Below are 12,327 nucleotides of genomic sequence, written 5' to 3'. Positions count from 1 at the left end.
GGGGAGGGTTACTTTTAATTTTGTAATTTGACCTCATGAATCCATCCCTACCCATCCCCACCCTCCAAGGCCTCTTAGGACCCTCTGATCATTTCCCTAGTGCATGAGAGCTGTCTTGAGGGCCCCTGGCCACCAAGACAAAGGATATCCACATGTTTGAGAGGTGAGTTGAGTGGCACAGCAAAAATCTCCCAGTCTTAACCAATGTGGAAGGTGCGGTCACCTAAGGACAACCTTCAGTAAGGATAAAGGCTTCTCGGTCGTTTCGGAAGGCTGACCGTTGACAATGAGGTCTGGAAAGAAGACTGCCAAGTACGGTCAGCTCCTCTGACACAGAGGCCATGCACGTTGAACGGCGGCAGTGTTAAGTGTCTGGTGAGTCACAGGCTGCCCTCCCTGGATTCATGGTGGGGCAGCCCGGGCCGCAGAGATGACTCAGTCAGTAAGCTACGTGTTTAGATTTCTCTTTTATGAGGCAATGGCTCTACTGTCAAGCTTTTTGCTTCTCTAAAGAAGGTCCTGTTCTCTGCTCACAGCGCTGACCTTAAGAGGAACAAAAGTCGGCTTACGTAGTGTCAAGTGCCTCAAAAATTCCCTGCTGGGGAGCAAAATACTAAGAACTCAATTTATCAATTCAGTGCACCAGGCGTTCTTCCAAGCACTTTACATAGAAGAGCTCTCAGTTCTCACCATCATCCTGCAAGGAAAACACTACCACCACTCTCGTTTTACCAATGAGGAAACAAATGAGACACCAACATGCTAAGTGTGCGCCCAGGTTCTCACCGTTACCAAGCGGCAGAAACAAAATTTGAATCCAGGCAACAGGACCCCAGAGCCCAACATCTCAGCACTACTACACAGCACTGGTCACTTTACCCTTAGAAACTCCTTTATTGGGGCTACTCTTTTCAAGGTAAATATTCTTCGAAAGGGTTAACACTGATGTGCAGTTCTGCGTTAGAGATGAGTCACATCACATTTTCCTCGGGAGCAAAAGCCAGAAGACAAGAGGTCACCTCCCTGGTGAGAGGGAAATTCTCTCAAGGATGGTGGAAAGGGAAAAGTGAAAGGCAGGACAGCCAACAGGGAGGGGAGAGGGAGGGGCTACAAACAAAACCTCACAACTTTACAATCTCACCTAGAGCGTCCCTGGCCCTTCAGCCAGCTGAACTGGCTGTGCAAGGGTGCAGGCTGGGCCAAAGGAAGGGGATGGTGGACTCTCTGTGGACTCACAAAGAACTTTCTCTCATACCAACCTGTCAAAGGAAGAAGTGGTCGAGCTTGGCAAATCCTAACACAGATTAGATCCGGACGGTAATACCTACAACCCCTCTTTTTTTTGTTTGTTTGTCTGTTTTTTGTGGGGTTGTTTTGTGGTACGCGGGCCTCTCACTGCTGTGGCCTCTCCCGCTGCGGAGCACAGGCTCTGGACGCGCAGGCTCAGTGGCCATGGCTCACGGGCCCAGCCGCTCCGCGGCATGTGAGATCCTCCCGGACCGGGGCATGAACCCGTGTCCCCTGCATCAGCAGGCGGACTCTCAACCACTGCGCCACCAGCGAAGCCCTACAACCCCTCTTTTAAACACAGACGCTGACAGTCTCTCCTGACCAAACTCTACTCAGGCTCTTCTGAGCAATTTTCAACTAGGCCCCAACCTTTGGACTTCGGTGTTCTTCTCTGCATTGTCCAACCAGCGAGAATCCTCACCAGCACCATCCCCCAGGTGACGTCTGATCACCCTGGCCTGCCTTCAGCAAGAATCCTGTTACGTCTGTTTAGCCAGAATCCACCCCCATCCGTACCCCTGACGTTTCCTCTTAGTAACTTTCCGTCTACTGACCCCGCATACCCCGCTGCTTTTCCATGTATTTGGAGGTGAGTCCAACCTGTCTCTGCCGCTGCAGAACCCCTTTGCATGGAGAGCCGAGGAAAGCCCCACCCGTGGCAAGTGAGTGAGAGGTCTTCCCCGGCGGGAAGGGGTGGCACGAAAGTGGGGTCTGAGGCACTGCAGGCTCTGGCCTAGGTCTTGCAGAAGACAGACCAGTGGGGTGTGGTACCGGAGACACAGTCCACAGAGGCTTGAAGTACAATGCATAGGTCTTCCTCACAAGGCCTGAGGTGATGCTGGGAGACACTCACGATGGCGTTGTCCTCCTTTTTACTTTTCCTCCTGCCAAAACCTCTAAACGGTTTGTGGGCTAGGAGCTCCTTTCAGATATATCATGGTCAGTGTCCTGACAAATAGATCAGGGCAGAACTCTCAGGCACGGTGAGTTTCTCTGCACAAGGCTGGAACCAAAGAAGTGAGACGCCCCGATGAGTGACCCCTGACCTCCCTGTCACTAGTGGGGTTTTTTGAAGGGACCCGGGGTGGGGAAAGGAGCCACACTACTTGAAACATTTCATAAAAACTATGTCTCAGTGGGAAAAACAGTAAATCCGCTAAAAATTCCATAATTTCTCCAACTAGGATGTTTTTCTCACCAAACTTCTCCTGATATTTAAGCATTCTTGAAATTTCATCTTTGCAAGAGAAGCGTTTCCGGCAGCAGATCTGAAAATAAAATGCATGTGCGTGACTTACTGGGCACGATACATGTTGGCTACCCTTCATTGTGCCACCAAAAATAATGCTCATAAACGTCCTTTATTCTATACAGGATGACACAAAACAGCAGAGCAGTTTATATTAGCAGAGACTTGAGACTTTCAAAGGGATCGATAAGACGCGTGTACATCTTTATAAGAAACTAGGGCACTGTTCTCAACCGCAGCACTATGGACATTTGGGGCCGGACAGTTTGTTGCGAAGGGTCCTGTATAATGTTTGCCATCTCCCCTGGCCTGTACCCACTAGTTGCCAATAACGACACCGCAGCCGTGACAAGCTAACGCGTCTCCAGACATTGCCAAAGGCCCCATAGGGCGCAAGCCTGCCCCTGGGTTGAGAACCACTGAATCAGAGGATGGAAACGTTACAATTCATCCTTTCTTAACCCAATCAGTTAGTTGGGAAATGGATTAGCGAGGATGGGTTAAGTATATTAATCATAACCGTAACAGCTAGTACAGAAAATAAAACATTTTCAAGCAAAAACACACATTTACATCAGAACACCTTCAGTGTATTTCATGGTAGCCTGGTCACAGGTGTTGTCCAGTAAGCTGGACATTTCAGTAGCACACTGCAGAATATGATTTTCTTTTAAGTACTCCTTAGATGCTGATTTTGCCAGGTTGTTCAGCACTCTGCCTGCAGGGAACAAATTTTGGCAAAGAAGATGATGCTCAAGGCTTTTTTTCCACAGAAGAGTTAAGATGTCACTAGGCAGGTCATTTAATAGCATTTCTTCCTCGCTGCCAACAGCTGGGTTTTTTCTTAATAAATCAATTACTGACCTACATTGCATGGAGTTGGTTTTTCTATAACGAATTTGTGTGTGTGCAGAAGTTATAGGGCTGAGGAGCTGAGGCAGTAGACTGAAACCAAATCCAAGTCTGTTTTGCAAATGAACAGGTCAGAAACAGAGTGAGAATACAGATGTAGTGAAACCAGCCATCACCATGGTAACCAAGTCCTAGAGAAGGCAAGCCGGTACAGCCTTGCAATAAGAAACAATAAAATGGTACAGCCTTACAACAAGAAACACGTGGATAAGCCCCATAAGCCTAATTAATAAGTAATGGGCTGTACCTAGATACACGCTGCCTTGGGAATGTACCCTTTGCAAAGGCCTAAATTTTGCTAGTTATTGAAAGTTAGATATGCTAACAATAATAGACTTCTAAAAAGTAGACAGTTTTATGGTTTTCTCAGCCATACTTTCTTACGGAAAGAGATAAGAACCATAATCATATTTCAAGAAGGTGTTACTAGAGCATTGCTAGCAGTAAACAGAGCAGGTTTAACTCCCTGTGCTAAGGAATTTACTATTAATTATAAAGGATTACCGTTAAATTATCACAAAGCATCTTTCCCATCATCAATAGTACCCCATTCGTTGCCCAGTGCCCACTCCAGGGCCTCAGGCCTTGCATCTGCACACCAGGGAGGGACAGCCATGTGCCTGGTCTCCCTACGTCCATTCTCCATACAGCAGCAAACGTGACCTCAGAACAGAAATCAGGCGATGTCATCCCCAGCCTAACTCCTGCAAGGCTTTCCCTCGCACTGATAATAAAATCCTAATGTTTCCTGGGGCCCGAGGCCCTGAAGGATGTGAGCCCAGATGCCTCCTGTCCTTTGTTCACAAAGGCTTCTTTTTTTTTTTAATTTTCTTATTTAAGTATAGCTGATTTACAATGTTGTGTTAGTTTCTGGTATACAGCAAAGTGATTCAATTATTTATATATATATATATACACATGTGTGTACTTTTTCAGATTCCTTTCCATTATATGTTGTTACAAGACAGTGAATATAGTTCCTTGTGCCACACACACAGCAGGTCACAAAGGCCTCTTTTCATTGCTAGGACAAGCCGAGCCCTCTCCCACCTCAGGGCTCTGCACCCGATGTTCCCTCTGCCACGAATGCCCCCATCCCCACCACATGTGTCTCCTGCAGTCTGTCACGTCTCAGCTTCAATGTCCCCTCCTGGAGATGCCCCTTGACCACCCTTTCACAGGTGGTCCCTCCCCCTGCTTATGCTCTACCTCCATCTCTTGTGTGTGTCTCTCACTGCATTTAGTACAGCCTGTAATTACTGCATGTGTCCGCTCCCTTGTGTGTCATGTGCCACCTCCTTTCGGAGGCAGCATTGGTGACTCTGTCCTGTTCAAGCTGCTGGTGCCCGACAGGTGCTCAGTAAAGAGTTTTTGAATGTGTGAGCCCTGGTCAGGCTGGAATCCCCTCCCCTCCCCCTTTATCTGCTTGCCTAGACCCTGAATCCCCACCTGACCCTCGTCAAGAGACCGGAAGTACAGTGCACTCCCATCAAAGCTGCTGCTAGGGCTTCCCTGGTGGCGCAGTGGTTGAGAGTCCGCCTGCCGATGCAGGGGACGCGGGTTCGTGCCCCGGTCCGGGAGGATCCCACAGGCCGCGGAGCGGCTGGGCCCACGAGCCATGGCCGCTGAGCCTGCGCATCTGGAGCCTGTGCTCTGCAACGTGAGAGGACACAACGGTGAGAGGCCTGCGTACCGAAAAAAAAAAAAAAAAAAAAGCTGCTGCTAATGACACTGATCTACCTCTGAGCGTCCCTGTTCACCAGGAGCCGGCCCCACCTGCTGTTTTCACCCCCTTGGAGAACCACACTTGTCTATACTAGGCCAAGGTCTGCCGAAATCCTTGGAACTCTGTGCTTTGGACAGCCCGGCTGGCTCTAGAAGGCCAGTCCCAGAACCCACAGAAGTGTCCCTGGTTCCCACACTGCTTTCCTCTGCTCACCAAGGTCCCAGCATGTCCACGACCAGCCCTGCCTACATTAGGATGACTTAGAAGCTAGCCTCTATGTATGGAGGATTAGAGCTTTATAAATGCCAATGCTAGAAGAGATGCCACATAGCAAGGAGTAATGCTGTCAGGCTTTAGGGTCAGATAGGCCTAGCTTGGACCCCCAGCTCCAGAGGTGCTAGCTGTGGGAGCTGACGTAGTTGATTTCATCTCTCTGACCTTCAGTTTCTTCATCTGTAAAGTGGGGTAACAATACATACCACGTGAGGTATACTTGAAGGTAAAAGAGCTTGTGAGCATGAAGTGCCTTGTACATTGTAAGCATGAAACGAATGATAACTGTTACCATAAAAGCGGATTTACAGGTGAAATGCGGAGAGGGTAAGTAGCTTGCCCAAGGTGACCTTTGATCTTACAGTAGCCTGTAAAAACAGCTGTGATTCTCCATGCCAACCTGTACCCAATTCCCCTTTGCAATGCCACTCTGCACCAGAGTCTCTTTCTCTGCCATGGAATAAAGCCTGATGACTTGCTGTGACCAATCGAATGCAGCAGAGGGGGTGTCATGCCAGTTCTGAGCCTAGGCGTAAACCTGTGCTCTCCCTCTCGGAATTGTGCAACCACTGGGTGAGCAGGCCTGGGCTGTCTTCCCGAAGGATGAGGAACACGTGACCCGAACCCTGTCACCCAGCCAGACAACCACCGGACATCTGAGTGAAGTCCTCTGAGACCAGCCAGCCCCACTGGCCCTGCCAGCGGATCACAGATGTTTGCATGAGCCCAGCCCAGATCTGCTGAGCCTACCCTGGACCAGGGGGATCCCCTTGGTGGCCTATAGACATGGGCAGTAATAAGTGGCTGTTGGTTTTATTTTACTTTATTTTATTTTATTTTTTTGCATGTGATTGAGTATTTATTCTAAACCAGGTATTCCACATCCATTTTTTTTTTTTTGCTCCTTGCAACAATAATATGAGGTGAAAACCATTAGCATTTTAGAGTTAAGGAAACAAACCGAGGTACAGGGAGTGTCATTATGTTGCCATGGGTCATGACCATGCAACTAGTAAGTGGTAGAGACGCAGGTCTCCCTGTCCTAAAGACTGAGCTCTACACACCCATGAGGTAACCTGTCATAGAAAAGTTCCTTCATATTCATATTCATCTGTATAGTGCAGCCGTTGGACTAGATGATCTTTTGCTTATAGTTCAAAAAGAGTAGGACTGTAGCTCAGAAAGAGTATGATCCTTTGTTGGCTGTTGGTTTTAATCTGTTGAGTTTTGGGGTGCTTTCTTATACAACATAAGATAATTGACACAGCCATTTAAATATGACATAATTCTAGACATTATGTTTAGTCTGAGTGTAAATCAGTGAGTAAAAATGCTTAGTATCTGCATTCACCGAACGTTCTTTGTTCCATTAGTGGTGCCACAGCAGCGTCGGGCATCGAATACTGGAGAATAAATAAACGAGCTACCATGAAGGAGTACTTAACTATGTGTCAGGCACCATCCTGTGTGCTTTACGGTCTCCCTTGAACGCTTTTAGTCTCACAACGACCATGCAACGTAGGTGCCGTTTTTAATTCCTATATTTTTACAAATAACGACAACTGTGACCCAGAAAGGCTAAGTCTTGTGTCTAAAAGCAAAGAGCCAAAAAAATAATAATTAAATTAAAGTTAAAATAATTAATACATAAGTAAATAACTTTTTTAAAGAAATAAAAAGCAAAGAACCAGTAAGTGTAGAGGTGGGATTTGAACCAGAAAGGCTGGCTTCACAGTCAAGCTCTGAGTGGCCCTCTTACTACTCAAAGCAGTGTGAGGTACATCACAACAGCCTTCAACATTCTAAAAGGGTGGCTGGTCACAAGAGGAGCGCTCATGCTCAACCCTCACACGCCCAGCAGCCCAACAAAAAAGCAAGCAAGCAAAGCACACACACCCATTCCCCTTTCTTCACAGGTGAGAAGAGCCCAGGAGTCTGACTCTGAACCACAAGAGTTTATGCCCTCTGCACGTGCCCACCCTACCTTTTTGCTTCACCAAGTCCTGGTTGTCTTTTAAGTTGCTGGATGAGAATTCCATCAGGTTGGACCACGCTTCCTGGAAGTACCAGAAGCCTTCCTTCCTGCGTCATCCCTATTTCCAGATAGAGTTCCCCGATAGCATTCTGTACTTTGGGAAGCATTCCTGTCACGGACCAACTCTACACAAAATGAAAGAGAACACACTCCTGAGGGGACACAGTGTTAGACTAGGCACAGCCGCCAGACACCCGCCCAAGAAAGGCTCATTTCATAATGAACTTGCAAAAGATCGCATGCTTTACAGCATTTCTTGGGGAATTGTAAATACTTATGAGAGTTATAGAGAAACATTTATGGGGAGACACTGCAAACCAAAAATAAACTTTGGAAAATGTTTTCACAGGTTGTTAGTTAATGGTAATGAAAAATTTTGAAGGTAAGAATAACATGATGATGTCTTGCAGCTGTTAAACCTCCCAGAGGAGGTATTATTTAAAATCCTAACGAACACCTAAAAATGCTGTCTATGTGGACCTTGAATTCAAGTGTGACCAGAGATCTGCTAACTTTACGTTCGATACGCTTTTGCTTAGAATTTCAATTCCCTTTCCTGGTTTAGCATGTTTATTTCAGGGGTACTTAAACTTCATTACCTTAAATCACTCCTCTATCAAAACCTTATCAATGCATAAGAATACACTAGTCGTTATAATCTTTTAAATGAGTTAGTTATTTAAATAATAATGAGTTATTATTAATATTTCAGAAAACTTAATATTAACAAGACTATATGTGAATATGTTTGGTAACTAATAAAGCCCTATTCAAATGGTCAGTATTACCACCATCACTGGTTATGGAATACTTTATGCTGTACCGAAATATTAGCTCGGGACAGGACTGACTGAGCCTGGCTCCCTGGCGGGAATTCTTTCTGCTCTCCTGCACCTACTGAAAGTGACCATCTATGGTTTGACCCAGAGCTTTCCAATAAGTGTCTTGCAAACAGGTTACACCTACTCTGAGACACTGATCTCAGCCCTGGAGGCAGCTGGTTGTGGTGTGGAATCCCTGGACCCATAGTCTTTTACACTCCCTCACGGGTATCTTTCAAAGTGCCCCTTTCTCGGCAGCTATCCTAGGTCTCAGCCCTAGTGCTCACACTTCCCATCCTCCACTTCAAGAAGGCCTGCATGCTGACTTCACTGAGGTCAAACCTACTCTGAAAGGTTGCCCTCGGATATTGGTTAGGATCACGATTGGCTGCAATTAAGAGAAAACCCAAACTAACAGTGGCTTGATTTCTCTCTCATGCAAAAGTCAGAAAGTGGATGACCCAGGGCTATAGACACACCACAATGTCAGAGACACGGTTCCTCTTATCTCACTGTTTGACCTTGCCTGACCTCCATTCCCAAGGACACCTCTTGGTCTAAAATGGCTGTTGCATCACCAGCCATCACAGCCACAATCCAAACAGCAGGAAGGAGGAAAGAGAAGAGGGAGGGCACACCCTTCACTTCATGGAAACGTCTCAGAAGTTATCCATAGCACCTCCATTTACATCCCATCAGCCAAAACTTAGGATGTGCTCATATCTAGCCTCAAGGGAAGCTGGGAAATGTAGTCTTCTTTCCAAACAGTCCAGGAGGCGGGGTGGGGACATTACTTACTACAAAAGGGAGACTAGATACTGGGAAATTATAGTCTCTGGTATACCTCACTTACCCTTTTCTTTTAAATTTCAAATTAGCAGTGTTTTCACCTATTTTCTTCCCTCCTGCCTATGCCAGAGGAAGGGATGCCTAATCTCCTTACCAAGGACCTGCCCCTTCCCAAGCTCTCGAAGTCCTGTGTTCCTCACAGAGTCCCCACCAGCATCTCCAAACCACCTCTCTCCCTGGCTCGTTTCCTGCTCCACACAAACACATAAATCCTGGATGAAACCTAACTTGAACCTGGTACCATCTTGACTTTTCATCTTTCTCCTTTTACTGACACACTTCTCAAACAGGTATTAACACATGTGCCTCCCCATTTCATTATCACACACTCACCTCTTAAAGCCCTGCAGTTTGGCTCCTGCCACATATACCCGCTTCCATCTCAGGGGTTACCACTGACCTTTGCTCACCAGACCCAGGGGCCTTCTTTCAGTCCTCACTTGCCCAGGCCTCTAAGGAGCAGTTGATGCTGTTAGCCCCTCCCTCTTTGATTTGGGGAAACTAGGATATCCTTATTCTCTTCCAATCTCTTACTCCTGTACAGGTTTTTTCCCTTTCCTCCTTTTAAGGATAAGTAATTTTCCAATGACCAATTCCTACTATCATTCAGAGATCTTGTTTCCTCATGGTTTTAGCATTCACATGTATGTAGATGTCTCTCCAGTCTCTTTCCAGACTTCTAATCTTATGTTTCCCCAGCTGGCTGGATACTCCCCTTGGGTATTTTTCCTGAACTGCAAACTCAGCAGTTTAAATGTTAAAAATTCATCATCCTCTCTCCAAATCCAGGTTCCTCTTTGAATTTCCCCATGTCCATCATCAGACTCAAATCCTCAGGGTTTCCTTGATTTCTCCCTGTGTCATGGCCACGTTTCCAATCAGTCTGAGTCAGGCAGAATCCCCTGTCACAGGGAGGATGACAGCTCCTAATCTACCACCAGCCCACAGAGGTCCCTTGACCCTTGAGTCTCACTGCCCACATTGCCAGGAATACCGATCGGCATGTCAAATGCAGCCATATAGTGTCAGTATCCTCTTTATGAAGACATGTCTTTTATTCCCCTCTTACTCCAGGCCATCTGCTTCTTGAGGGCAGAGACCCCATGATCCAAGAATTGAGTTCTGTGCTTCATGGCTCTTCAGTAAACGTTTGTCGATAGGCCCAGTGATTGTGAAGCATTCTTAGGTCATGGTCTGTACTGGCCACCACCTATGGAGCCCTGACCAAGCAAAGCTCTTAAACTGCATAACCTGGATATCTGCAGAAACCCTAGGAAATAGGGATTATTACCCCTCTATTACAAGCAGGGAAACTGAGGCTCAGTGAGGTTAAATCAATCCCCCAAGCTCACGTGGCTAGCCAGTAGGAGAACAAGGGTGTCCAACCCAGACCGGCCTATCTCCAAAGCTCTGCTCTGCACATGTTCTTAACAAGTGAGCCTCTGACGCATAAACAGAGGCCCCCTTCACAAAAGTATCCTTTGGTTTTCCTGCAGCCTGATGCACCGATTGTGAAATACTAGGGGGAGCGTCATGAGACTTACTTTTTTAACAAGCATACTTGCTGCTACAAATCAGGGTTTCCCAGCCTCAGCGCTACCGACTTCTGTGCCATCTAATACTTTGACACGGGGGGCGGCAGGGCTGGCCTGTGCAGTGTAGGACGTTTAGAGCATCCCTGGCCTCTGCCCACTAGATGCCGTTAGCAAGCTCCCCGCCAAGCTGTGACAACCAAAAGGTCTCCAACATCGCCAGATGGTCCCTGACAAACAAAATTGCCTCCCAGTTGAAAACCTCTGCACCAAAACTTTAAAATAACCTAATCTGAAGAAATTACAAAAGTGGTTTGGCACGGAACGTATGTGGCACAAATAATAAGCTCTTTCCCCTCAAGAATGTTCAGTACCTATTTCAAAGAAGTGGTTATTGCCCAAAATCGTTTTAGAACTTCTCTGTGGGAAGGGCCCTCAGAGCCTAAAAAAATTATTCTGATCGTCTCCATGATGGCTCATCCCAAAGAACTGTTGCAAAACTATTTTGAGAATACAATCCTAAGACTGAAGCCTCTGGAAAGAGCGCTCTGAAGCGGGAAATCCTCCCGGAACGTCTCAGCTTTGTCATGCTCCCGGTGCAGTCACCTTCTCCCTTCACCCCACCTGCTCCCCAGGTTACGCTTCCTCACAGCTGGAGATGCTGGCAGCGACTGGGAGCTCCGTGAGGGCAGAAACTGCGCCCGCCTTGCCTACTGCTGTCACCCCAACTCCCAGCACAGAGCTCAGGATGGGCAAGGCCCTCAGGGACTGTTAGCCGAGTGGAGGACTGAGGGAATGAATGAGTGAGTGACTCAGTGAGTGAACGAGTGAACGGCTGAGTGAATGGCTGAGTGAAGAGATGACCAAATGAGTGAGCTAATGAATGAATGAGTGAATGAGTCAGTGAGTGAGTGAATGGATGAGGGAATGACTAAGTGAATGAGGGAATGGATGAGTGAATGAATGGATGGATGAGTGAATGAGTCAGTGAATGAGGGAATGGATGAGGAAATGACTAAGTGAATGAGGGAATGGATGAGTGAGTTAATGAATGAATGAGTGAATGAGTCAGTGAATGAGGGAATGGATGAGGAAATGACTAAGTGAATGAATGAATGAATGAGTGAATGAGTCAGTGAATGAGTGAATGGATGAGGAAATGACTAAGTGAATGAGGGAATGGATGAGTGGATGAATGGATGGATGAGTGAATGAGTCAGTGAATGAGTGAATGGATGAGGAAATGACTAAGTGAATGAGGGAATGGATGAGTGAATGAATGGATGGATGGATGAATGAGCGAATGGCTGAAATCAGGCATTCAGTGATGACCTAATAAAATAATTGGTGCTTTCCAGAAAGACACATGTCAGTGATGAAAATCTGGACCTCGTGGGAAAAAAGTATTTGGTGCAGGGGGAAATTCCATAATCAAAATAAGATATCAGAGAATCACTGGACTCTACTCTCTGAAAATGCAAGAGTGGTCAAAATAGCTTAAATCATTGGTCACATGTAGAATGTTCCAAATGTTTCCATATTTAAAAAATTTTTTTGCTTGTTGAGTCTTGCTTGAGAAATTGTTCCTTCACAAAATATCATAAACATTTCCTAACCTAAAAAAAAAAAAAAAAAAAAAA

General features: G+C 46.4%; 1 protein-coding gene across 1 annotated transcript in view; it reads right to left on the bottom strand.

Annotated features, from left to right (window-relative positions):
* Positions 1-12,327, bottom strand: part of LOC112391026 (putative tetratricopeptide repeat protein 41) — a 66,247-nt gene that overhangs the window by 19,817 nt on the left and 34,103 nt on the right. The window contains 5 exon segments of the mRNA XM_024732126.1: positions 2,062-2,212; positions 2,489-2,558; positions 3,113-3,257; positions 7,435-7,531; positions 7,533-7,610. Coding sequence (XP_024587894.1) covers positions 2,062-2,212; positions 2,489-2,558; positions 3,113-3,257; positions 7,435-7,531; positions 7,533-7,610 — 541 coding nt within the window.

This window comes from Neophocaena asiaeorientalis, unplaced genomic scaffold, assembly GCF_003031525.2.
Source record: "Neophocaena asiaeorientalis asiaeorientalis breed wild unplaced genomic scaffold, Neophocaena_asiaeorientalis_V1.1 scaffold418, whole genome shotgun sequence".
NCBI classification, from domain to species: Eukaryota; Metazoa; Chordata; class Mammalia; order Artiodactyla; family Phocoenidae; genus Neophocaena; species Neophocaena asiaeorientalis.
Note: the sequence above shows the minus strand (reverse complement) of the source record. Positions and strands in the feature narration are given on the sequence as shown.